Source organism: Myodes glareolus, chromosome 11 (genome assembly GCF_982192425.1).
Source record: "Myodes glareolus chromosome 11, mMyoGla1.1, whole genome shotgun sequence".
Classification (NCBI taxonomy): Eukaryota; Metazoa; Chordata; class Mammalia; order Rodentia; family Cricetidae; genus Myodes; species Myodes glareolus.
The window spans coordinates 18500529-18527849 of record NC_142036.1 but is presented as its reverse complement, the minus strand read 5'-3'; the positions used below and the strand labels follow the sequence as shown (position 1 = coordinate 18527849).

General features: G+C 43.7%; 1 protein-coding gene across 1 annotated transcript; it reads left to right on the top strand.

Annotated features, from left to right (window-relative positions):
* Window positions 1-27321, top strand: Yy1 (YY1 transcription factor). The gene is made up of 5 exons (XM_085697923.2): window positions 1-778; window positions 14247-14409; window positions 19954-20014; window positions 21691-21849; window positions 22518-27321. Exons 1-5 carry the CDS (start codon window positions 112-114, stop codon window positions 22698-22700), a joined length of 1233 nt encoding a protein of 410 aa, XP_085554049.1. The 5' UTR covers window positions 1-111; the 3' UTR covers window positions 22701-27321.

Genomic DNA, 27321 nt, shown 5'->3' with positions numbered 1-27321 from the left:
CGCCGCCTTCCTCCCTCTGCCTTCCTTCCCCACGGCCGGCCGCCTCCTCGCCCGCCCTCCCGCAGCCCAGGAGCCGAGGCCGCCGCGGCCGTGGCGGCGGAGCCCTCAGCCATGGCCTCGGGCGACACCCTCTACATTGCCACGGACGGCTCGGAGATGCCGGCCGAGATCGTGGAACTGCACGAGATCGAGGTGGAGACCATCCCGGTGGAGACCATCGAGACCACGGTGGTGGGCGAGGAGGAGGAGGACGACGAAGACGACGAGGACGGCGGCGGCGGCGACCACGGCGGCGGGGGCGGCCACGGGCACGCCGGCCACCACCACCACCACCACCACCACCACCCACCGATGATCGCGCTGCAGCCGCTGGTCACCGACGACCCGAGCCAGGTGCACCACCACCAGGAGGTGATCCTGGTGCAGACGCGCGAGGAGGTGGTGGGTGGCGACGACTCGGACGGGCTGCGCGCCGAGGACGGCTTCGAGGACCAGATCCTCATCCCGGTGCCCGCGCCGGCCGGCGGCGACGACGACTACATTGAGCAGACGCTGGTCACTGTGGCGGCGGCCGGCAAGAGCGGCGGCGGGTCCTCGTCGGGCGGCGGCCGCGTCAAGAAGGGCGGCGGCAAGAAGAGTGGCAAGAAGAGTTACCTGGGCAGCGGGGCCGGCGCGGCGGGCGGCGGCGGCGCCGACCCGGGCAATAAGAAGTGGGAGCAGAAGCAGGTGCAGATCAAAACCCTGGAGGGCGAGTTTTCCGTCACCATGTGGTCCTCAGGTGAGTGCCAGCGGCGGGCCGCTGCTCGGGATGTTTTTGTTTTGAAGGGAAGCCATGTTTTATGTGTGTGATGGGCGCCGCCATCTTCTCCGCCCGGGCAAGTATGGCGGCCCCAAAAGATGGCGGGGGCGGCGGGCCGCGAAGATGGCGGCGCGGGGGAGGGGCGGCGCCCGGCTAGGCCGCAATGGCGTAGTTTGAGCGAGCGGAAGCGGGCTGTGGCGGCGGGCGCAGAGGGAGGGGCCGGCGCTCCTCCACGCCCGTGCCAACGGACGTGCGGCGGGCCGGTTGAGGGCGCCGCCCCGCGCCGGGCCACCCGCCGGGCGTTGACAGGGCCGCAGCGCGGGCCGGACGCGCGCCGTTCCCCAGCCGTCCCCTTGGGGGTGGCGCGGCCCCGCCCCGCTCCCTCGGACGCGTAGCGTCTCCCCGAATCCCTTAGCCGAGCGGGCTGCGCGGAGCCCGCCGCTGCTGCCCCGCGGTCACGCTGGCCGGGGCCGTCGCCGCTGCGGGGCGGGACTTGGGTGGCACGTAGGGCTCGCGTGTGCGGGTTCGGCGGCGGTTGGAGCCTGTCACCCGCGCTGCCAGCGCGCTCCCTCGCCTACTCGACCCGGAACGGGAGTTGGGAAGGGTCGAGCACTCACTGGTCTTTGATGCGTTGTGGATTTTGTTTTTTTAAGTGTTGGGCCCTATGCGGATAGGCTGGGCTGGTTTTGCACAGCTGTGGATGTTTGCCACCAAACTAATAAAAGTCGCAGTTTCTCACATCTGTAGCCTTTTCACTTTATAAACAGCGGTCTTTGTTTTCCTCATGAAAAGAATTATAAAAAGTGGTTAATTTGTTCTATGTTAAACGGCTTTTAGCGAAAGTCAGGAAGACCGTGTAGGGCCCCAAATAGCCTATATTGAAAGAGTAAAATCCTTTCAGTTTAGGGCTCCGGAAGAGCTGTTGACTGTTCGTTTTATCCGATACAACGTCAACATGCTAGCCAGCTTCATTGTTGGGGTACTACCTAGAATAATCACACCGTAACTAGTTTACGTAGCCCTTGTGATGATAAAATTTGAGTTTGAGAGCCCTTTACGTTTTACTAAGTTTTCATATTTGGGCAGAGTCTCAATATTATGTGATTTATTTATTCAACTGTTAAAATTCAGAGGAATTAGTGAAATAAATGAAGGTTCCTAACGGAAAAGCTGGTCTAGTGTCAAGATGACAGGAAGTTTGATGGGTCTGTGGTTCAGAGAGGAGGAGGGAGAGAGAGCTCTACGGAAATCTAGTAGGAAGTGTTCAGGACGCTGTTCTGCACTAAATGAATCTCTGGGTAGAATCTGCTGAGCAGTTTGAGTTTTTATCAGGAGCTGTGTGTTTACATAAAACGAAATTAGCCGCTACCTAATAGTTAATCAAACGCTGCCTACCACGCGTTTTGGTGGGTAACAAATAGTTTGTATACTGATGTGTTTAAACTTTAGAAACTTTTTTCCCCTTTTAGTAGAAATGGAATAACACAAAAAAAGCAGGTTTAGGGCTTTAGATGAATTTTCCAAATTGGGGCTACCAAGTACATTAACCATACAAGACTTAAGTTATAAAATAACTTTTACCTGTTTGTCTTGCCAAAGTGTTACCTTGCTCTTCCAGATAGAGGGGAAAAACTTGATAGTGTGTGCGATATTGATTGATGAAGTAGTGTGTATTGAGACAGCCAGTTTGGGGAGAAAGTGAGGGACCTGGCTAATGTAGGTTGAATTACAATTAAAGTCAGCATTTAGTCATTGCTTCCCTTGTGTAACTGGCTGTACAAGAGCACATAGAACAGCTTGGAGGTATTTTAATGTCTATTTCTTTAAAACCTTAGTTGTCTGGTATGTTACTGAGTAGTCTGCAAAAACAGTGGTTATAAATATTTGATGACAATAGCAAGGGATGGCCTATTTCCTCAGAATGTCTTGGTGGTAAATGGTCCTTCTTCCTTACCTTTGTGGCTTGTAATTATTACCAAAAAGGAGCTAAGTGGTGGTGTGATCAACTATGCATGTCCCAAGTTGAGATTCTGAAAATAATTTAATCTTCAGAACTGAATTAAGGCCACACAATAAGCGAAGGAGTGGAAGGAGATTAGCTAAATTAAATCTGTCATGTATGTGATGCTGCTGTAGTAGGAATGGATCTCATTTGATTCTAGGCATGAGTTGTTACAATGTGTGTTACTCCACATTGTATAGTTTATTGAATTAATGCATTAGATGAGCTAAACTAGGAAGCCACAGATTTACATAAGCACCAAGCTTAGTTACCTGTAGCCTTTGTAAAAATAGTTGTACATGTGGTTAGTCTTATTATTTTTTGAGACAAGCTTTCTCTGTGTTTTCCCCCTGACTGTCCTGGAACTAGCTCTGTAGACAAGGCTGGCCTTGAACTCAGAGAACCGCCTGCCTCTGCCACTCAAGTGCTGAGATTGAAGGTGGAATCCACCACCCCGAGCAAGAATAGGGATAGTCTTAATACACTAGAAATTTTTTTGTACCTCTTGGGGGTTTTGGTTTAAATACGTGTTAGTAGGAATTTGTGGAAGCCAGATATTTGGATTTTGTAGGTCTCCGTTTTTGTGGGGTTGTTACCTCTTTGAACTTGAGAGTGACAGCATTGTTTGTGGAGGTCATGTTTTGAATGAAACAGTAGCAAAGCACTGTAACTATTACTTGTAGAGGCTTAGAGGGCTCCCCCTTTCCTTCACCTCTCACAGTTTAGTACTTTGTCTATCTCTCAGTGTACTTTGGTGATGTTGAGTGACAAAACTTTTCCTGGGAAGATGCAACACACAATGCTGCTCACCCTAGATAGGGAACCCACACAGATCAGTATGCAAGTCCAACTTGGAGAACCGGTGAGTGTTACTGAAGTATTTATAGGAGCAGAAATGACTCAAAAGATAAGCTGTATCACTAAAGCCCACCCCAGCATGGATGACAGTTCACAGACTGGGTACCTGAACCACACTGCATAGCCTGCAGGTAGCTCAACAGCTTAGGTAGTGTCCTTTCCAAGTGCCTTGGTTGGTCCAAACTCCTTGCAAGCAGATGATCTGATGTGAGAGTCTTTTTAGCAGCTCAGCTTTTATTGTTTGCTCTGGCCAGGAGGGGCCTAGGGATTCTGCTTAGTTTCAGGGACTTCCTGAATCTTTTTTGAGTTTGCCATCCTGTTTTAAGGAGCTTTTTGAAGGATGGAATGTTTCAGTCTCTTAAATTGTTACACAACAAATGATTGTCGTTTTTTGATGCTTTTTATTGTTATTGTTTGGTTTTTTTGAGACTTGATATAGCCCTGGTTGTTCTGGAACTCAATATGTAGACCAGGCTAGCCTCAGCCTCACACAGATCCACCAGCCCCTGCCTCCCCAGTGCTGGTATTAAAGATATGTGCCACCACAATCTGCCACTTGTTTTGTTTTGAGGCAAGGGTCTAACATTGTGGCCAAAATTGGGGTGATAATTATAAATCACCACAGTGACTTCATCACAGACCTGTGAGCAGTCACTCCCCTCTTGCCCTTTTCCAACTTGTCTTTCTGTCTTTGAGTTTGCCTATCCCAGATACTTTATACTGATAGAATCAGACAATATTTGCCCTCTGGATTGGCATGTATTTGTCCATTTCTAGTGGCAGGATGATATCCCATAATATAGATGATTTTGTGCTTAAAATTAAAGCTTCCTAAACATTTTCAATACTTAGTTTGTCTGTTTTGAAATATTTGTAGTTTTCAGATTGGTATTTAGTTGTTTTTTTTTCCTTTATTATTGACAACTGGTTTTGTTGTTTTTGGAAATAGTCGTCAGATTCATACAGGAGTGACTTATTTTTATGTAACTAATAATAAAGGAAATCACTTAGCAAAAGCATCCAACTTCGAGAGAAATCTACATGACTTTAACTGTCTTCTGTTAAACCAACTATGAAAGGCTTTGTGCTCAATTGAGTGAAAGTATGTGACCCTAGAAAACAAGTTGAAATAAAACCAGATGTGTGTTACACTTTTTTGTTGTTCTATACATTCAGAAAAACTCAGGGCTTCTCAGTAATGGCCATTTGCCATTCCTCTGTGGTAATGTTACCTAATGTTATAAAGAAACCATAATCATGAATTTCCACAGAGCAAAGTCCCCAAAACTCTCCAGAGCAATCCTGTCAACTACATGCCCTGCATGCGTCAATCTCAGTCTAAGACTCAGTTCTGATCTGGTGACTGGGGGAGTCCCAGCCTGCTTAAAAAAAAAAAGCCTGTGACCTTTGACTCTTGACTGCAGGTTATTAACCTTTCCTTTAGCTGCCCCTGATAACTGTTCTCTCTTCTGCCAACAGGAGCAGAAAAGTCCCTTTTAGAAACAGTCCCAGCTCCTGTCCTATCTAGTGCCAGAGCGTTTTAAGCTTTTGAAAGAATAAATACTAAAAACAGGCTAGGGTTGTAGATGGTCAGTGGTTAAGAGCCCTGGTCACTTTTCAGAAGGACCAGGTTTGATTACCAGCACCACATGTTGACTCACAACTCTCTGTAGCTCCATTTTGGTGCTCATAACATACATGCATGTAAAACATCCATACACGTTTTAAAAAGAGTACACAGACCTACATTGGACCTAAGGGTGGTTGCACCCTAGGCATTTCTGCTTGTTTTGAAGCATGTTGAGACAGTTCAGTCTCTGAAAACTGAGAAACTTGGGACTCATAATGAATTATTAGCAGAACAGTTATTACAAGAATGAATTTCCTAAGATCTGTAATCTTTTAACTCATCCTCAGACTCTGGTGTTCTTGCTTCTACTTTGATATAGCGTAGGAATAATCAAATAGGAAGAATAAACAAAATGGAAACTTTTTATAGGTTTAAAACTCAGAGTATTTACTTCGAATTCATATTACATAGTTTTATCAGAAAAGTTGCACAACTTTTTTCTGTGTATGTGTGTGTTGTGCTGTGTAGGAGGCCTTCCAGAAACCAGAGTAGGATGTTAGGCGTCTGCTCAATGTAGTCCATCATATGTCCTTGAGATGGGTCTCACACTCAACCTGGAGCTAGGCTGGGCCTACTTGCCTTCTCTTTCCACTACTCCACTCTTCCCACAGCTTTGAGTCTAACATGAGTGCTGAATTCTGAACTTAGGTCCATCAGTCTTACTGGATCATCTTTTTGTGAGCAGTACTTGTGAGGTAGCTCAGACTGGCCTCATGCCCAAGGCAGTCCTCCTGTCTCAACTTCCTGGTGCTGTGCTTGCTTGTTCTCTATACACATCTGTTAAGAACCATGGGTTTGCTGATTGAATATCTGAAACATTTGGCTATTGAAAGCATTAATTTTATTAGTTGGACTTTGTAAGAAATGGTAGGGAGATCCTAGGTGCCACTTGACTGGTGTATTGGTGTGTATTTATGTGTGGTCTCTGAACATGAGGTGGGCCATTTCCTCATTTGAAGTAACTTGTTAGTGAGGGCCATTGTGACTTTTTGTGGTGTACGGCTCTAGGCAGAGCCTCGCACACACTAGATAAGCACTTTCCCACTGAGCTATAGCTCAGTCCCATGATTAATTTTCAGTAACAGCCCAGTGGTTTCAGGGAACCTTACTAGTAACCACATCATACTTGCCCTCTAGGAAGCACTGATCAAGACTTTTGACCTTGTCTTTTTTTTTCCTTGTTTTGAAACAGGATCCTTCAGTGTAGCCCAACCTGCCTTAAAGTTCATGACAATTTTTCTGATTCAGTCTCCTGAGTGCTGGAATTATAGATGTACACTAACATACACAGCTTGATTTTTTAAGATTATTTTGTTCCTTTACCAAGGATTAAATGCAAGGTTTTGTGCGTGTTAAATGTACACAGTTAACCACTTAGTCACACCCTACCTGGTCTCCATTTTTTCAATCTTTAATGCAAAGAAGTTGTACTTCTTTACAAATGACCAAGTGTTTAATAGGAAGCCATATATACTTAGTGTCTTCTGTTTCAGTGCTGGGGAAGAACCCAAGACCCACACAGTAGGTAAGAGTTCTCTCTACTGAGCCACACCCCTGCCCTCAAAAGTAAGATGCATATCCTGTTACTTCAACTTTCTGTTTTTGTTTTGAGACAGGGTTTCTCTGTAGCCTCTACTGTCCTGGAGCTCACTCTGTAGATCATCTGGTCTCATACTCAGAGATCCACCTGCCTCTGCTTCCCTCGTGCTAGGATTAAGCACCACTGCCTGGCATTGCACAGTGGTTTCTAAAGTGATTAAAGGTAATTCTTGTGCTAATAGTTCCTGAATAGTGAACATGACTGTGTGGGTTTGGATGGTGTCAATGCTGAGAAGATGGCTCCTTTATGAAAGTGAAACCAGAATGGCCAGAGATGGGAGGCATGGGGCTCAATCCAGACAAAAAGTACATGAGTAGGTAAATGTGTAAACTAGGAAAATAGAAGCAGAATCATTGGGGTCAGCTCTTTAACAAGCTTCTTTTCTGACAATCAAGATGAAAAAGGAAATTCACACTCTCCTTACTTGATACCAAGATGGGGAAAAAAATTAAAAAGGCAGGCCTTTGGGTGTAACTAGAGCACTTATAGGCTCAAGGCAAGAGGAGGATTGTATGCCACAGTGCATATGGAGTTCAGAAGACAATGTTCAGAAGTTGGTTCTCTTTCTGTCATTTGGGTTACAAGGATACAACTCAGATCACCGGACTTGGGCCTGTAACACTGAGTCATCTTCCTGCCCCCTCCCCCAAAATAACCTGTGTTTTTAAGAAGGAAGAAAAATTGGCTCTTTTGAGAAACCCACACTCATGTGCTTTCGTGTTATCCTTTTCTTGCTTTTCTCCTCAAATTTCATATTTAAATCTATGGTAAACTTAAAGCCCAATTTTGTTTCAAAAAAGAAAAAGAAAATATGACTAGAGAAGATGGTACACAAAATGATAAAAAAAAGTATCTTTTCCATCAACCTGGTGTCATGTTTCACATTGATTTTTGTATCTGCCAGAGGTATTTAAAATGTATAAAACTTGAAATATTACTTAGTTGGAATTTCCTGTTTTCTACTTTTGATTTTTCAAGATAGGGTTTCTCCATATGGCCCTAGCTGTTCTGGAACTCACTTTGCAGACCTGGTTGTCTCAAATGCAGAGATCCTCCTGTCTCGGCCTCCAGAGCACTGGGAACAAAGGTGTGAGCAACCATGCCCTGTTCTTCCATTTTTGTTGTTGATGTTTTCCGAGACAGGGTTTCTCTGTGTAACAGTCCTGGCTATTCTGAACTCGCTTTGTAGACCAGGTTACACGCAGAGATCCACCTGCCTCTGCTTCCCAAGTGCTGGGAATAAAGGTGTGTGCTGCTCTTCCATTTTGTGGATATACTTCCTATGGTTGTTGAGCTTAGTGTTCTTTAGAACCATTACCATTAAGCCTGGTAGAGAATGCCTCACTTAATCAGGTTGTTCAAGTTCTGGCTTCAGAGGTATGAAATGAAGGAAAGATTTTGATGTAGTGAAATACAATAATTTGAAGTGTGAGGTTGCATATAACTGAGTTTATCTTTGAAACCATACTTGAAGAGGGTGTGTGTGTGTGTGTTGGGATGGAACTGAGGGTTCCGTATGTTACATCTTCATCTTAAAGTCTTTATGTGAGTATACCCCTTAACTCCTGAAATTTGAGTCGTGTTGCTTTATTTATACTTCCAATTAAACTAAGGTTCTTGGGGTAGAGAGAGATTTTTAGATTATCTAGGTGGGCCCTAAATATAATCACACCAGTGTCCTTGTAATCACCTGAATGAGTCAGGAAGCAGGTGCAACAACCAAGGAAGGGGTGATTAGGGCAAGAAGTTGTGAATTGTGATTGTGCAGGGGTCATGAGCCAAGGACTGTGGCAAACACCAACCCCACCCTTACTCCCCAACCCCAAGGGTTGAGATCCTTATAGTGACCATGACCTCCTACTGGTTCTGACTCCTTATTGTCTAATTATAAGCCACCATTAGAGGGGAACAGGTTCTGTATATGCATGTAGGTATCTGGCAAATCTCTTAATATAGTGCAAAGTGTGGTCATCCCTAATGACCTGAGGCCTACTCAGAGGAGGCAAGGAGGAGAAAAATTTGTGCTGGGCATAGTAGCATACGCCTTTAATCCCAGTGCTTGGAAAGTAGAGGCAGGTGGATCTTAGTGAGTTCAAGGTCAGCCTTGGTTGGCCTTTGCAACAGGGCACTCTTGCCAGTGCATTCCTTTTTTGTCGGTGTTTTATATTCTCAGACTTTTTCTAATAGGCCCTTGTTTATCTTATCAAATCTTGGTTCCATGTTGTTCAAAGACAGACCCTGTCTAAAAACAAAATAAAAAATTGTTTGTATAGTCAACTCCATTACATTTCAGATAAAAAGTTGTCATTTTAACATGCCACCAATCGTATAAAGTAGGTTGTATTCTTGTTAGTGAGTGAGGAAACAAAAACAAAGCTACGAGTGGTGGCTGGAGATGTCAGAACCAAAAGCCTTGGAGGAAAGAGGTTTCATTCTAGGTGTTGGAGGAGAACAACCATGAGAGAAGGCAGGCAATGAAAGGTGTGCTTATTAAATGCCTTTTATCAGGCACCAAAAGCAAGCTGTGAGAAAACCTCTTTGGTTTATACACATTGGGTAGAGGAGACATCTTTTGAGTGCTAGACCTGGAGTGTTCCCAGCTCTTTCTTGTAACTTTCTTGATTAGATCGTAGTGGCTAGAGGTTGTTTTTAGTCTCCTTAGTTTACTTATCATCAAACTGGAAGTGATCGTTGCTAAGGGAACTGAACTACCAGGAAATGTACCAGGACGGACTGACTAGTCTGTGTACCTTCCTGACTTTCAGGTCATCATCCTATGTGCAGAAAGAGAACGTTGAATGTAGATGAGTAGCTCAGCCTCTCCTCACTTAACAGACATTGCTGGCTAGACTTCGTATCTTCAAGACTGCATCCTGAACTGCTTAGCTCTGCTCTGATAGTTCTGGGTCATCTGCATTTGGCCATGTTTTGGTGGAAATACAGGACAGTTTTAGCTTGGTTTTCAACAGGGCATTCTTGTCACTGCACTCCTTTCAGTCACTTTCTTATGTTCTCAGCCTTTTCCAAATAGGCCTTGGTTTACCTTGTCAAATCAGGTTCCATGCTAACCTTGCCTTCAAACGCAACTCTTTTGAATTGAATGAATCTCTTACAGGTGAAGTCCATGGACCATATAGTATATCTATGAACATGACCTAACACATTTGTTCATGACAGTGACCAAAGATTGGACATGTCCTCTGGGTCTGGTGCATTAGTAATTTTAGACTAGCATTAGATCATTTGCTTCCTGAACATAGTTTGCCTTGACTTGTGTACAGTATCACCTGTTGTAGTTCAGAGAAATCAAGTGTATTTAACATTCAAAGTGGATCAGCTCACATTCTCCTGTACAGAATAATTTTCAGTATTATAAGATTAAAAGAAAGTAATAATAGCCAGTGCAAAAGGTTGTTTGTGCAGTGTGCATACCCGTAACCAACACTAACACTCACTGTAAGGAGATGGGGCTGGAGGAGCATGAGAACAGGCCAGCCTGAACTACATAAGATGCTAACTAACATCAAAACCAAAATGGGGCTGGAGAGCTGGTAGTTCTGTGGCTTAGAGTACTTACTGCTCTTGCAGAGGGCCCAAGTTTGCTGACACTGCAGAAGTGAGGGCATATGGTGATGACTAAATTGATGGTGCAGCCCTGCCATACACTTCCACTTGTTGTGTCTCACCCCTTTTCAAGTGTTTGATATCCTTTGCAAGGAAAATTAGGGGGTGGTTCTGGGACCCTTCTATTTTCAGTGGGTGTGTTCAATGTGTGTATGACTATAAGAAGTCTGTATGCCAATAAATGGCACCATTCTTCAACTAGATTCCTTTTCATTTCCTGTACTTGCTTTCTGATAGCCTGCATAGGCATGGCAAAGCAAAGAGAAGCTAGATTTTGTTGTTATTCATCATCTCTTCCACACTTGGCTATCTGAGCAAGTGACACCACCATCTTCCAAGAAGTGCATCTGGTTTGTTACCAAGCTATGGTTTAGTCTTTCAAAAGAAACCTTTACCATGTTTTAAGGACCTTCTGGAAATGTATTCATTTTGTACCAAATCACATTTCTCAAGAATTAGTAATTTTCCTACTCAGAAAAGAAATATCTTAATCCCCTTTTCTCTAAGTAAAATGTCATCTGTGGGTCAAATTTATGAAGGGCCAGGTAGTAACACACTGGGTTTTGTGGGTTTGTGTTCTTTATTTATTGAAGCCAATCAGATCCCCATGTTTTTGCATCAGGAAAGCAGCCATCGATGGCCCGTAAAGAAGTGGAAAGGATTGTATAAACAAACAACTTTGTTTATAAAGTAGGAGTACTTTTTGATTTATGTGTAGGTGTGTGCGTATGTCAACTGAGTCAGGAAGAGGGCATTTGATCTCCAGGAGCTGGAGTTACCAGGTAATTGTGAGCTATTGGGAATGGGAACTCAAGTCAAGGCCCTCTGCAAGAGCAGTACACATTCTTAACCCCACTGGGTCTCTCCAGCCCCTCAAACATGTTTTCATTTTGAGACAGAGTCTCACTATGTAGATTAGACTGACCTCATTTAGTTTACCTCTTCCTCTGCCTTTTCCATGCTAGGATTAAAGGCGTGTATCTTCCCACCTGCTCCTACCTTGATTTTGATAGCCTTGGACTGGGGCTTGGATCCTCAGAGTGGTAGGCTAGATTGGCGTCTGGTAAGCATGTCAGGATCTACATGTTTTCTGCCTCCCCAGAGCTCAGTTTCTACATGCTACTTTGCCTGTTTTTTTGTTTTGTTTTGTTTTGTTTTTTTAACATGAGTGCTGGAGAATGAACTCAGGCTTGTGGAACACTTGACTGTGTCCTCAACCCCTCTTGGGTTTTTGTACTTTTGAGTGTAATAAGAACTGAGCCTCAAAAAAAGTGTTTTCTCTGGGTTGAAAATGTGGCTCCGTAAGAGTGTTTCATCATTTAACTTCCCTGTGTATTCCCTGAGGTAGAGACTATTGTCTCTGGCAACTTTGCCAGTGACAAGGCCCTGGCTCATACATGTGGAACTAATACAAGGATTGGTCTAAGTTGGGAGTTCTCTGTGCTGTGGATTTGACACTCAGCATATATTCCCAGGCTGGCCTAAAACTCTCTTTGAAGTTGGAGGATGACCTTGAACCCCCTAATTCTGGTTTGTAAGCCTGTGCCCTTAGGCACAAATGTGGTCCTGGAGATAGATTGCTTAGGGCTTCATGCTAGGCGAGCACTTTACCAACTGATCTACATCCATAGAACCCTTTGTTTTAATCTTTGTATCAGAAATATGTATAAACTGACCCAGCAGGAGGATGGTCACTACAACTTCAAGGCCAGCTTGGGATGGCTAGTAGTAAGACTGGGAGCTGGGGAAAATAGAAAGAACATTAGCTTCCCTGCCTGCCATCATGTTTCTCTACAGTTAGGTTTGGTATGGTAATGGATCTCGGTGAGAGACTGACCTTGCTAAGGACAGAAAACTAGAAATGAAGTGAAAATACCTGACTGGAATGTCAGTTCTATAACTGCTAATCAGTCACACAGCCTAGCCTGTTTTAATTGACCCTTCATCCATTCGTAGATGTTTATCTTTTTTAAAAAATATTTATTTATTAGGTATACAATGTTCTGTCTGTGTGTTTGCCTGAAGGCCAGAAGAGGGCACCAGACCTCATTACACATGGTTGTAAGCCACCATGTGGTTGCTGGGAATTGAACTCAGGACCTTTAGAAGAGCAGGCAATGCTCTTAACCACTGAGCATTAACCATCTCTTCAGCCCAAATGTTTATCTTTATCAGTACATAGATTATTAGTGGGTTAATTCTAGTTCTTAAGAAGACACTTGGGCTAAACAGTTCAGCACACAGGTCTCAGGGTTAGGCTTAAGTTTATACCCGACAAATAAAAATGTTTCATTTATGTTTTGTCCTTTTCTTTAAAAAAAAAAAAAAACAAGAAAAGGAAAAGGAGGGGCAGTGAGACCTGTTGATCTACTGGGTGAACTGCACAAAGCCTGATGACCTGAGTTCAGTTCTCAGGTCAACAGAACAGGAGGAGGGGGGTCTTCTGACTTCCACACACATCTCCCCGTGTGTGCCGTGTGTACCTATGTTTTGTATGCACAGAACCTTTTTTTTAAAAAAAAAAAGAAAGAAAGAACACCCCCAGGTAAATTGCTTAATTTTATTGTGACTCGGTTTCTTCTCTGCAAAATCAATGAGGATAGTAGTTTGCCCACTTCGTAGGGAATATGTGTAATGATGAAGGTAGTGCAATACATAAACATTGAGTAAAATGTCACTGCTATTATATCAGATTTCTGGTGTTGATTTATAATGCTTTCTCAACTGAAGAATGGGGGGAGTAAACTGTGTGAGGTGGTGGCTCACACCTGTATTGGGAAATGGAGTACTTGGGAAATGGAGGCAGGAGGTTCAGGCTAGTTTAAATAGGTGGGTAGGGATGAGGCTCAGCAGCTGAAACTGCTTGCTGAGAAAGCTGGAATGATGATCCCTATTGAGTGTGAAAGGAAAGAACCTACCCCTAAAGGTTGACCTGGTTTTTGTTGTTTTGTTTTGTTTTTAGTTTTTCCCGAAAGGTTTTTCCCTAGCTGTCCTTGAACCATATCTTGTAGACCAGGCTGACCTCAAACTCACAGAGATCCACCTGCCTCTGCCTCCTGAGTGCTGAGATTAAAGGCGTACACCACCACTGCCCATCCGGCTTGTTTTATTTTTTTCAAGACAGGGTTTCTGTCCTAGAAATCACTCTGTAGACTTGAACTTAGAGATCCACCTGCCTCTTGTCTCCCTAGTGTTGGGATTAAAGGCGCGTACCACCACCGCCTAGCAAAAAGGATGTTCTTTAAACAAAATAAAACACATTTTTTATAAAAAACAATTGTGGAAGGTTAGAGAGGTGATTGATTTTTGTGTCTCCTTTGTTTTTCCTTGCTGGGAGTGATTGAACTTGTAATGATTACTGGACTCTAAGAGTCTTCTTTTTTTCTTTCCTGTACTAGTTTGTGAAATAGGTAAAAAGGCAAAACTGAGACATGGGAGAAGCCAGTTAGACAAGAAAGGTAGACCTAGAGAGTGTGTGACAGTACACTAATGGAGAGCTAGCTATTCCTGGTAGGCCAAGTCAGAGCTCCAATGTGAAGAAGGTCTGTGGGGCTTGACATTGAAGGTTTGGGTGACCCAGGAGAAGAATCAGGAGTTCAAAAGTTGGAGAACACAGAATGAGTGGTTGAGAAATTGAGGCAGTAGCTATAGTTAAATTTTAAGATTCCACTGAAAGCTATTTTTATATTCAGTGTATTTTTCTAGTTAAGATGATCAATCTCATGTGTTTCAGATGAAAAAAAAGATATTGACCATGAAACGGTGGTTGAAGAGCAGATCATTGGCGAGAACTCACCTCCTGATTATTCTGAATATATGACAGGCAAGAAACTCCCTCCTGGAGGGATACCTGGCATTGACCTCTCAGACCCTAAGCAACTGGCAGAATTTGCTAGGTAAGTTACAAGAACTTTACTTTTTTTTCTGTTATAGGAAGTGTGAATCTTGCCAGCTGTATTCTTTGTTTCCAAGTGACAGTGATGGTTTATATTCTTTCTGGAGGGACACTTCTGAAAACAAAACAGCCACTCTTGGTTTTGATAATAACTGATGCTGTTAATGTGTGAAGGACAGCATTCTAGATCTTTGCAGAATATGAGATGAGGCACATACTCTTTGGTTCCACAACTGGTGTTGCTGTGAAGTTAAGGAAGTTGGCATGATTTGTTTTGATATGGGTGTGCACATCACCTCTATGTTTCTATTGGTCCAGGCGTGTTACAGTGTGTCCAGGTTTATCCTGGATGCTTTGATCACAGCAGGGATTTCACCAGTTCATAGATATAATAAGTGTAACTCCTGGTGTTATCTTAAGTTGGAACTTATGGCTGCCCAGGCTGAGCAGTCAAGATCTGTACTCACTGATACTTGTTTGTTTGCCTGAAATAGGATGTGTTCCTGCAGAAGTCTCTGGTATTTGTATTAGTTAGTTTTTAGTGTTGTAGGCAGTTTTTATGAGGACATGGTGGTGTGGGGGTAGGGGACCACAAATATGTAACATCTTAAGTAAAATGGAATTGCTAATAGTCCAGCATCTTCTGTTGCCCAGGGTGGAGCAGAGCCCACTGCTTTCCAGATTTTGTTACCATTTGTAATTCTGGTACAGTTACTGGGATCAAATATTAAGCATCCTTCCCCCTAAAAGCTACAAATCAAGATTGAATTTATAATGTTCAGAGTTGGCAATGAAGTATAGTTTGGGGGCATACTGAACCAAATACTATGCCTGAGTTTAATATTGTGCTCCTAAAGTTAACCAGCTCTTTCTTGATGCTTAGAATTGAGTGAGGACACAAAAATGGAGTGGGGTTAGAGACATTATGGAAGTTTTAAAAAGGGAAGTTTGAGGAAATCCTTATGTTTGGAGAGTAAAAGGAAACAGTGAGAGTAGAAGAGAATCACTTGAAATGTATATGTGCAGCAGCGTGACTGCCAATGAATAGCCTAGAAGACCAGGGGAGGGAGGAATCCATCTCCTGCACATTGCAGCACTGCTTCAGCATCAGGAAAGAGGGCTGAGGAAAGAATTTGAAGAGAGAGAAGCTATAGGTTATGAGCAGTACAGCTTAGGCACAGGTGACTCTTGGCATTGCTTTGATCCCTTCCCCCCACAATATCTCAAAGCACCAAAGATAAAGGACCTAAAGCCCAGGGAGAAGACCACTTACAGAGAATAATGTCATGAATGCCATGGCCGCGGTAGGTAATGAGAAGATAGTACTTAGTGTTTTAAGAGGAACACTCCCTGTTAAAAGTCTTTATTTAGCCCAGGGCCTTGTCCGTGCTTGGCAGTGCTGCTGAACTGCGGCCGAACCCTCAGCAGTCTTTCTTTTACAGTCAACTCTTAGGACTTTGGTTCTGTATTAGAATTGGGTGTTACCTTGCTCACTTTGCTAGTATGAAAAAAATTTATAAAAGTTTGGCACCAAGGTGGACTAAGGATTATACTCAGTCCCATTTTAGATTACATCCCTTAAAAATCATGTTACCTACATGGACTTATTCAGCAGTGGTGGTAGAAATATCTGAACCTGCATGCCGTATTATTTTCAGGTCTCCACATTGGGAGACTGTATTGTCGTCATGGAATGGGGTCTTCTGGAGGCCTTTAGCTGGGACTCTGACAATAGAATACCAAGCTTCACTGTTGATGGATGGCCACATCATATGATCTCTGCCAGTTATGATGAAACTTGTTCTTCTGGCCTTCCTCTGGCCCTCTGTGCTATGATGGGGGAGTTACATTGCCCTTAGGTTACGGCTGCGAGTTCCTGTTTCTTTTCCATTCTGTGGCAGAGTGGGTATGCTGTCCTGGACATGGAGCTGATCAAAGAATGTCTCAGACCTGCTACACTCCACCTAGACAAGTAGACAGACAGATGGAAGTTAAAAAATTTACAGTGAATTTATTTGAGTCCTGTCTTTAAAGCTGAGGGGTGGGATCGCTTGTGTTTTTGTTTTTTTTTTTTTCAAGAAATGCTTGCCTTGCATGACGGAAACACTAGATTTACCATGTAAGTTTGTAAGTTGACTGTTGTGTATCTGTTATCCAGGGCTAAGAAACTGCATAGTGAATTTGAAGCTAGTCCTGGGATACAACATGAAATGCTCTCTTTTCAAGGGGGGGGTGGTGCTGGGCGGTGGTGGAATACACCTTTAATCCCAGCACGTGGGGGCAGAGGCGGGTGGATCTCTCTGATTTCAAAGCCAACCTGGTCTACAAAGTGATTTCATGAGAGCCTAGGGCTGGCTGCACATAGTGAATCCCTGATGCGCCCCCCCCCCCCCCGCCAAAAAAAGGTTTAGTCTTGATTTTGAGGTGGTACCATGTTGGGGGGGTTCTTTATATTTCACTGAGTTGCCTATTTAAGCTAGGGCCTGGTGAAGAAAGTTCTGTTTCCTAATTAAGTAGGCAGTTCTTTTTGTATATTTCCTTAAAGGTGCTGACACTGAAATCCTGTAGTCTAAGGTAGGTGTGGTGTGTGCACTCCTTTAATTCTAGCACTTTAAAAGTGGAGGCAGGAGGATTGCAAATTCAAGGCCACGCTGTGCTTCATAATGAGATTCTGGTGCTTGCAGAGTATAGCTGCATGGCAGCAGAGGCTGTCTTAGCAGCTTAAGTCCCGCCTGCTGGCTTTGGGGCTAGTTTGTTGTGTGTCAACTTAGTTGGGACTCTGGTTTAAATAGTGCTCTGTTAAAATTGTGTCTGGGAAATTGCGGTAGGGGTGAGCTGTGGAGTTCATGGTGGTGCTCCTTCCATGTGTGACAGGATGGTGCACTCTCCAGTCCACCAGCCATGCTGCCCTCTAGTTTTATTAGAGTAGAAAATTATTAATGGTGCCTTTCTTTTTGTGCTGTTTTATTTCAGTCTCTTGGTCTTTTGGTTGAAAGATAGTTCAGAATATCAGAACATTATGGATTGTTTAGCAAAACTGACATGATAATTTTAAAGAGTGAATTCATTTTGCTGGGTGCGGTAGCGGGTGTTTATAGTTCTACCATGCAGGAGGCTGAGGCGAAAGGTTGACTGACTTAAGACCAATCTGGACTATATGATTGGGACCCTGTCTCCAAAGCCAAAGGAACAAAAGAGTGAACTTATTTCTAGCCACATGACCAGTGATAGTAGTGACTGTCACTACCCATGGGTCTAGTGTGTGTTGTCTTTGATGCCTTGCAGCTCTGATGTAGGGAGCCTTGTGCCTGCTTTACAGATTAAGAAATTGAGACCGAGAAGTTGAGTGATTTGTTCAAGGTCATGAAGCTAGTAGAAGTCAACTCCAAGTCACATCCATTCTGTCGTCGTCCTCATCGTGTCTGGGTCTGTAAAGTATCCCAGTCAGTGATAGAAAACACATCGAGGTGCTGGGATGGGATGGGAGTGGCCTTCATTCTTCACTTGCACAGCAGAACTTCTCTGAGGGAAGACCCTCTCTGTTGCTATGGATGGTTAAGTCCTTCATTGATTCTGAGTCTTGGGTTTGGCCTAATGCATTGTAAATTCTCATACTAAAATTAATACTGAATGTTAGCGCGCATTTTTGAAAATGATATTTTAGAAGGGAAAAAATAACACCACTGGGAATAGTGACATATCTGTGACCAGCACTTAGCATGTGAAAATAGGAAGATCACAAGTCAAGGCCAGTCCTGTGTTACACAGCAGGTTCAAGACCAGTCTAGGATGTATCCAAGAGCCTGTTTCTAAACACCCCATTAAGAATGGAAAGAAAGTCAGGAGGCAGAGGCAGACGAATTACTGAGTTTGAGGCCAGCCTGTACCATAGAGTGAAATTCAGGGTGACCAGGGCTACACAAAGAAATCCTGCCTCAAACTAGATAGATGGATGGATGGATAGATAGATAGATAGATCCATCTTCATGAGTTACTGCTCTTCCATGCTGATCTAACCTCTAGGTGGCGCAGTAGCACCAGGCTGCCCTACTCTGAACTGAACCCCAAACTTGAAGGTTTACTGGCATTTAAAGCAACAGAGACTGGTGAAGATTACACATGTAATCCTAGCACTTAAGTGAAGACAAGCATTTGAGACCAGCAAAGACTAGTTAAGAACAGGCACTTAAGTAATGGCTTGTTAACCGGCATACTGGTAATCTACTTAAAGTTTGTCTGCAGGGTTGGAATTGGAAAGAATATTCTGAGATTGATCATCAGGCACTGTAGAAGCTTCCTCTTTTTCTAGGCATGGAAGGTTTGACCAGGTTGCAGGGCTTGACAGTATAGGGAGGGCCAGTTACCCTCTCCCCGGGTTTGAGTAGAAAGAGTAATCTGAGCCTCTGTTACCTTACAAGTCACTTTGGTACACTGTTGTTAGTGTTAAGAGACCATTGGCTTAGTTATTATTTAGATGTCAACTTTCATGGAAGAGTACAACATGGCAGAGCTAGGGATAAAAAGCTCTGTTTTTAAATTTTAAATCTTTTTTTAGTTTTCTATGAATTCATTTTTTGTCCCTTGATCATACGTAGGTTTGTAGGGAATGTTTGGAGAGAAAGTTTTCATGAAAACCAAGGCTGCTTGAGGAAGTAGCAGATGGGTAGGTTCTTTGTTGGCAAGCTGTGTAGATAGTGGCCTCACCTGGGGTTCTCCCAGCTGTCTTACTACCAAAGTTCTTTTCTCACGGAGAGCTCCCAAGCCACAACCAGCAATTTAAAAATATAGCTGTGGTGTCAAAACCCCGTCTCAAAAACAAAGTAAAATTAAGAATTCTGTAGAAACTGTCATCTCTTATTACTATCAAAATGAATACTTTACAAACAGTGTAAGGGGCAGTTCCTCACCGGGCACTGGTGGTGCACACACCTTTAATCCCAGCATCCAGGAGGCAGAGGCAGAGGCAGGTGGATCTTGGTAAATTCAAGGCCAGCCTGGTCTAGAGTGAGGTCCAGGACAGCCAGGGCTATTACAAAGAAAAACCCCGTCTTGAAACGCCACCCCTCCCCCCCAAAAAAAGCAGCTGATGTTTTAGGGTAACTTGCCATGACCCCACCCTGACTAAGTGATAAGTCTGAAGTTGTCAGGGTTGTTGATCTGTGTGGAGTTTTTATTTATTTTTTATTTTTTTATTTTTTTGCTAACGGGGTTAGGTGGGAAGAGCAGATGTTGGAGTCACACGATAATGGTGCTGATGGTGCCATTCTAAGCCGCACCAGCTTCTCAAGAGACAGCGATGCAGCCTTTTGGAATACCAGCACTTACCTAGGATGTCGGAAGAGCACCTCTTGCTCTTCTGGCTCAGCAGATTGGGCAGTTTGGTCCTTTCCCTTTGTGGAAGGGGAGCACCATGAGCTTAGTGTTGGTGCCACAAGGAGCAGTCTCGGGACTATTTGATTTATGCTTGTCTAGTGTGACCCACTCCTACAAATCTGTCTCTCTCTCTCTCTCTCTCTTTCTCTTTCTCTTTTTTTTTTCCAATAAGAATGAAGCCAAGGAAAATTAAAGAAGATGATGCTCCAAGAACAATAGCTTGCCCTCATAAAGTAAGTAATGCGAGGGGAGTGTTGGTTAGTTGCTGCTTAGGCTTCAGACAGTTTGTAAGGAATATATATGTACTTTGATTTTTCACTTTTGTAACTAAAACAGAGTGAGGAATTAGAATTGTTGGTTTATTAACACGAGACACTTAATTTTGTTTTGTTTAGTAAAGGACACTTAAATATGTTAAGTGGGGCTGCTGTAGGGGCCAGTGTTCTTATTCTGTATATTGACTGTAATGTGTTAGGTCTGTTTGTTTTGGATCGTTAACAAGTCTGTCTTAAGACAGTGGGTTGTTCTCACCCATAAATCTTTACGAGACTCTATGCTCATGACTGAAATTTGAAGATTATGTTGAATATTGCTAGAATAGACCAAATAAAAACTTGGTAATTTCTTTCAGTTTTCTTTTTACTCTGTTAATTGTGCTACTAGGAAGGTGCATAACCGTTTTCAAACGCAGCTCTGGTCTTAAGTAAAGGGGGGAGGGAGTGACTGAAAAGCAGTTTGGGGTGTTTGGGGGTGGTGGTCAGTTTTCAAATTTGATTGGGCTTAAACAGGGGAAAAAGATATAAATGCTTAGAAACTAAGGGGAAGAAACCATTAGTGGAATAAAGAATTTGCCAAAACAGCAGTTGAAGAACAATAAGTATGTTTTGATAGATGACTACTGAAGACCATGTACATAAAAGTCTCTGTACTCCTTGTAAATGCTTGTAGTATGGAGGTTTAGGGTGCATGGTGGCTTTTATCGGAGTCAAAATTAAGACGCATTTGAAAACTGTTATGCCATAAGTGCCGGGATCTCTTTGCTTCTCTGTATAAATGGGAACTGAAGCTAGAGGTCAAGGTGGAAAACTGGCTTTCCCCTCCCTTTTGCCTGTGAAGCTGTCTAGTGGTGACCTGTGCTGTCCTTCTGTCATGCTGTCTCACCATTTCCCCACTCACTCCATCATGGGCAACAACTGCAGAAGAAATTGTTGAGGACATGCTGCTCTCGGGCACCACACATCCATCTGCCTCCCCCGCACTGGTATCGCTTTGCCTGCCTCTTCCTTTTCCCAGTGTCTCACCAAATAAATTTCTTCTGTAGTTGCCATTCCTTGGAGACCCTCTTGCTTCTTTCTCTGTCAAGAAGGGGAAAGAGGCAAAGAGAGAAGAGGGAACAGTAGGCGATGGAGAATGACAGCCCATTGTTGCAGCACAGAATACGGGGCCCACCAAAGGTAGTGGTGGACTACCGTCATTTTAACTCCGTTTATTTCTCAGTGCTTCTGTTACTTCATCTGGGGACTGTAGTTGGGTGAGGCGGCTGTGGTATAGCTGGAAGCCAGGGTGCTGGGTTCTACTCCCAGCTTGGCTGGCTTCTGCTAATAGTGTGACCTTGGGCAAGTCTACTTCGATACATCTCTAAGCCTCAGTTTCCTCATCTGTAAAGCACGGGTTTGCCATAAATAATAAGGCTTTTTTCTCAGCTGTCTGATTTATTTCTTTTACTTTTTATTTATTTATTTTTGTCTTAAATAGCCTCGAATAGCTTAATGTTCTGTAATGCTAAGTAAAGTTAAAGGGGGGTTGGGGAGGTTGTTTGCTGTAAAAACATCAGTAAAAGCTGTTGAGTGGTTGAGTCCTTTCTCACAGTTTGCAGTGTGAACCACTAAGCTTCTTTCTCTGTTTTAAGGGCTGCACAAAGATGTTCAGGGATAACTCTGCTATGAGAAAGCATCTGCACACCCACGGTCCCAGAGTCCACGTCTGTGCAGAATGTGGCAAAGCGTTCGTTGAGAGCTCAAAGCTAAAACGACACCAGCTGGTTCATACTGGAGAGAAGCCCTTTCAGGTAGAGCCAGTTCCTGTTCCCCAAACTGCAGGTTAGGGTGCTGGGCAGGGTGGTGATGTTATGCAGGTGGGGGTTGGTGGACTCTTATTCCATTCCTGGTATGGCCACTTGAAGGTCTGCCTGAGTTCCTGGTGACTGTGTGTGACTGCGAGTGTTGGATACTGGGTGGTGGTGTCTGTTGAGAGAAACGGGATTATGAGAGAGTAAGCCCATACTAAATTTCTAGTGTGTTCAGAGATTCAAAGGTCCCATGTTTTGGAAGGGAATAGTATGTTGAATTACTGATGGAGTGCTTATGAGGTGCTGTGCCTACGTGTGCCTCAGGTGACACTCAGTGCTGCTTATAGAAGTGAATGAGTCTGTGACACGATTTGTGACAGTTGGCGTCATTAAGTGTCCTAATCATTGTATTCTACTTTCTGTGATGTCTTTGGACATACTAGAACTTTAAACTGGCACTTAGCACAACAAGAGCTAGCCATGGGCTTGTAGTGTCAGAGATCCCTTCCTGTCTGTCAGTTCTAGAATATTCCCAGAGGTTTTCCGTGGGAGGAAGGAGACCAGCTTAGTTAAATAATAGTGGTTCCTCCATCCAAGCAATGTGCCATTGACCCCTAGGGTCTGATCCCAGTTGCCAAGTGTGTTGATGTCTGGTTTTTTCTTGACAGTGCACATTCGAAGGCTGTGGGAAGCGCTTTTCACTGGACTTCAATTTGCGCACGCACGTGCGAATCCATACCGGAGACAGGCCCTATGTGTGCCCCTTCGACGGTTGTAATAAGAAGTTTGCTCAGTCAACTAACCTGAAATCTCACATCTTAACACACGCTAAAGCCAAAAACAACCAGTGAAAAGAAGAGAGAAGACCTTCTCTACCACGGGAAGCATCTTCAGGAGTGTGATTGGGAATAAATATGCCTCTCCTTTGTATATTATTTCTAGGAAGAATTTTAAAAATGAATCCTACACACCTAAGGGACATGTTTTGATAAAGTAGTAAAATTTAAAAAAATACTTTAATAAGATGACATTGCTAAGATGCTCTATCTTGCTCTGTAATCTCGTTTCAAAAACAAGGTGTTTTTGTAAAGTGTGGTCCCAACAGGAGGACAGTTCATGAACTTCGCATCAAAAGACAATTCTTTATACAACAGTGCTAAAAATGGGACTTCTTTTCACATTCTTATAAATATGAAGCTCACCTGTTGCTTACAATTTTTTTAATTTTGTATTTTCCAAGTGTGCATATTGTACACTTTTTGGGGATATGCTTAGTAATGCTGTGTGATTTTTCTGGAGGTTGATAACTTTGCTTGCGGTAGATTTTCTTTAAAAGAATGGGCAGTTACATGCATACTTCAAAAGTATTTTCCTGTACAAAAAAAGTTATATAGGTTTTGTTTGCTATCTTAATTTTGGTTGTATTCTTTGATGTTAACACATTTTGTATAATTGTATCGTATAGCTGTATTGAATCATGTAGTATCAAATATTAGATGTGATTTAATAGTGTTAATCAATTTAAACCCATTTTAGTCACTTTTTTTTTCCAAAAAATACTGCCAGATGCTGATGTTCAGTGTAATTTCTTTGCCTGTTCAGTTACAGAAAGTGGTGCTCAGTTGTAGAATGTATTGTACCTTTTAACACCTGATGTGTACATCCCGTGTAACAGAAAGGGCAACAATAAAATAGCGATCCTAAAGAAAGATTATGGCAGAAAGAGATCTGTAAGCACAGCCTTATTTTCTTCTGTTGTCCAGAATACTTATAATTCTTGAGCCTCCCAGAAATTGGAAGCTAAATAAAGCAACTCGAGTTTCCTTTATTTTGCACTCAGTGACAGTGACTGTGATGAGATCCGTACATAGACAATATTTCCTACATGCCCTGAATTCCGGAAGAATAGGCTGTAGGCACCCCAAGCTAAGGAACTACCTCAGAGTACACCAGATGGCCCATGTCCGACAGGATTGCCCTTGATATCCTGGTGCGTGTGGGAGTGATATATTTGCATGGGGCCTGATGCTTTCGGAATGGGAGGCACCAACTGGCAATGATTGCACCAGGGAGCATGGGCCTCCTTCTCATCACTCAGACTGCCTTCAAGGGCAGTGGCTCCTTGGCTTGTCCAATAGGAAATCCAGTGCAGTCCTTATTAGATGCTAGCAGATGTAGCAATTGAGTGCCAGTAGCAGTTTGATGCTTGTAAACACACTAAGGACAGAGCGGCAAGGCGATTAGATTATTAGAAAGTTGTACTCAGTGAGTACTTGACTTGTCATGTTGTGACCTCTTCAATGTATGAATATAATTTTTGAATTTTACTTAGAGTCAAATACCAGACTTGTTAAATATTTTATAAACTGCCGTGATACATCAAAATCTCATTTATTCAAAATGCAAACCTAACTGTCTGTCTTTCTGTGCTGAATGCTTAACTATAAGGTAAATAACAAAAACCAATACCAGATTTAGTCACAAAGAGGCCGGGAGACCAACCGGTCGAACACTTAGCTCGATTTCTTATGGCCTCACCAGGAGGATTGGTGACCTAGAAACAGTGACCCTGTGGCTCTGTGGAATTTTGAAGTGCCTTCTGAACTATAAATGAAAATCGTAACTTGGGACACTTGTTTTTATTCGTCCAGAATCTGTTATCCAATGAGTAGTTGACGGGACTGAGCTCATCAGCAGACCCAGCTGTGCTTGGATGACAGGCTTTGCTGTGCCTGGCAGTCAGGAGAGAGGTAAGCCTAAGGAGGGGCCCCTTCCAAGCCAAGTGCCCCATGTGATCCTCTGCCAGGCCTGTGCACCCAGGTTTCGCTCCCTTCCATCAGGTTGAGCTTTCCCAATTGCCCTGCAGTAGGAGTCCAGAGCCACATTGCCCTCCCTTACCCAATGTTGTGCCACCCTTGAGCCTGACCCTGGCACTTCCTTAAGACCCTTGCCCAAGGCTACACAGCAGAGCAGACCTGTGCTGTGACAAGGCCTTCCAGCCACCCTGAAAGTCAGGCCTTTGTATGGAGTGAGGCCTCATCTTCTGTGCCTTGATTCCTTGGGAGATGCCCACGTCCATCTCTTCTGTCCTTTTTGTCTGAGTGGAACAGTCATCGTCTTCACCCTTCCTGTTAGCGTTGTCTTCTCAGTGTGCAGTAGGAGTTCATTTGGGGGTTCAAAGACAGCTTGGTATGCAGGTCCTTGCTGACTACAGTTTGGGTTTAGGACAACAGCATAGGGAACTAATATGAGTGGCGGTGGCCAGAGGAAAGCTGCTTCTCATTGGCTTTGGCTTAAACCCATTTTGCTTGTTAGAATTTATTATTTTGTTATAGATGTAATTTACTAAAATTTGAAATGGTGTTCTAACAGTGAGTCCATTGTCTAGAGAATTAATCTGATTTGTAAGTAATACTGATAGACATATTTTCTTACATCTGAGCAGAAATAAATGCATGTTTTTAGCAAATGTAATGTAAAAACTCCAGAGGATAAGTTTACACCTAATAAGATGTTGTTTTCTATTTTTGAATTTGTTATTTGCCCCTCTTTGGTAGTGGGGTTGGGGGCATATCTGTATACAGAGTTGTCACTCTAGGGTGACATTTATCTCCCACAGAGATGCTGAGCTCACGCCGTGGTGGTCCTATGCGATGTGTGTGCTTTGCCCAGACTCCAGGCCGGAGGAGCTGAGGAAAACCCAAGGCTTTTTCCCCCTATTTGGTTTCCATGCACAGGTTCTTCTGAATGCCACTTGTTTTTGCTAAGTTTGGGGATATAAGACCCTTTGAGGGGATGGTGTGTGCAATGCTTGCCCATGTTTCTAGGTAGACCTGTAGCTGTGTCTTCACAAATGAGAACCTACTGTTAGTGAGGTGTGTGGTGCTCCAGGGGTGATAATGGTGCTGGCCTGACTTTGCACCACCCACCTTCCCACTGTGCAGGACTCAACCTGTGGTATAACCTCAGATCACTCACACTGGAGTGTATGTCTATGACCCAGGAAGTCTTGTCCCTAATATTACCCACTCTCCACCACAGGCAGAGAGACCTGACTGCTTCTACCTTCCCTCTGTGCTCCAGAATTGGCATGATTTTGTCAGTCTGCAGTGTTCATGTTTTATTCTCTCAACATCTAGCCTACAGCAAGAGCGGGAACTTTGGGAGTCAGAACCAGAGCTGAGCACACCGTTGCCAGTTGATGCCATGACTACTAAAAGTCTTTGTCCTAGCAGTCCTACTAACCGCTGAAGCCAGCTCCTTCTCTAGTCCAGGTTGTTTGGCTCTGGCTTAAGAGGCTCCTAATCTGGCTTTGCAACCCCTTGGTGTTAGTGTGACTTCAGCACCTCTTCCAGAGTCCAGGCCTAGCAGGTCCTGGCAGATGCACTCCACCTAAGTTTTCAGCTCAGGCTATTAAGTCAGAACTTTGAGGCATGTGTGCTTGCTTGCAACTCTGGGCGAACACCTCATATCCTGCTCTTTGACTGATCAGAACAAAAGGTACTTCATGCTTCAAATCACTCACTTCCCAGCAGCATTGACCAGACTGGTTAGGTCTCCAAAGTACTGACCTTTTCCCACCACTTGTTGCTGTTCTCAGGGTGTGCTCAGGTGCCTTGCTTGCCTCAGATTGCTTAAGTACTAGTCCTTCGGATGAGTGGCACCAGGCGGGAGAGGATAGGTGTGTGGCTAAGAGGCTTCCTGGCATCTTATTTTTGCCTAATGGGTCAGTATGGTGCCAGGAAAATGATCCTTCAGCTGGGACATTGTTTAGACTTTATAGGAAAGGTGGTGGCAGCTGTGAGCAAATGTCTTTCTCTTATGACAACAGTAATGGAGCATTGGAGCTGAATGTTGGCAGCAGGTTACAGGCAGGGTACATCTTCCAAAACTGGTACAAGGTGCGCCCAGCCGGCATTCTGGAGTTCATTGAGGAGAAGGGTGTATTAATTGGCAGCACATTCCTTGGCATTCCATAGAGTGGCAGGTTTGATGATACTACTTAAGGCCACTCAGACACCCTAAGAAATGACTTTGGAAATGGGCGGCTGTGCCAGGTTGTCTGTCTTCCTGCCTGGGGCCACATGGTGTCTACATATATAGCATAATGGAGGGAAAGGGCATCGGTACCAGATTCGCCTCTTATAATGCCAGCAGCTGTTAGACCCTGATGCCTACAAATGACAGGAAAAGTTGAGTTTTCATTTTCTGGGAACTTGTGTAGGCCCTGGCTCAAGGACTTTGCATTGTGTGTCATGTACATCTTTTTAAGTGTTCTTTACTGTTCTGAAATTGTCCTTGGTTTTTCCTTAGCTCATAGATCATAGACACAGAAATATTATAGTATTTAAAGCATCCGCATCAAGCATCAGATGGCTTCGCATCCAGGAAAACATAACTCAGTTTGAAGCACCAAGCATGTGTAACATGGCTCTATACAATAACAATAAACGCTAATGTTAAGCTTTTTAA

Coding starts and splice junctions, on each gene's coding strand:
- Yy1 (XM_085697923.2), top strand. CDS start 112: ATGGCCTCGGGCGACACCCTCTACATTGCCACGGACGGCTCGGAGATG. Junction 779..14,246: donor CGTCACCATGTGGTCCTCAG/GTGAGTGCCAGC, acceptor CATGTGTTTCAG/ATGAAAAAAAAGATATTGAC. Junction 14,410..19,953: donor CAACTGGCAGAATTTGCTAG/GTAAGTTACAAG, acceptor TTTTCCAATAAG/AATGAAGCCAAGGAAAATTA.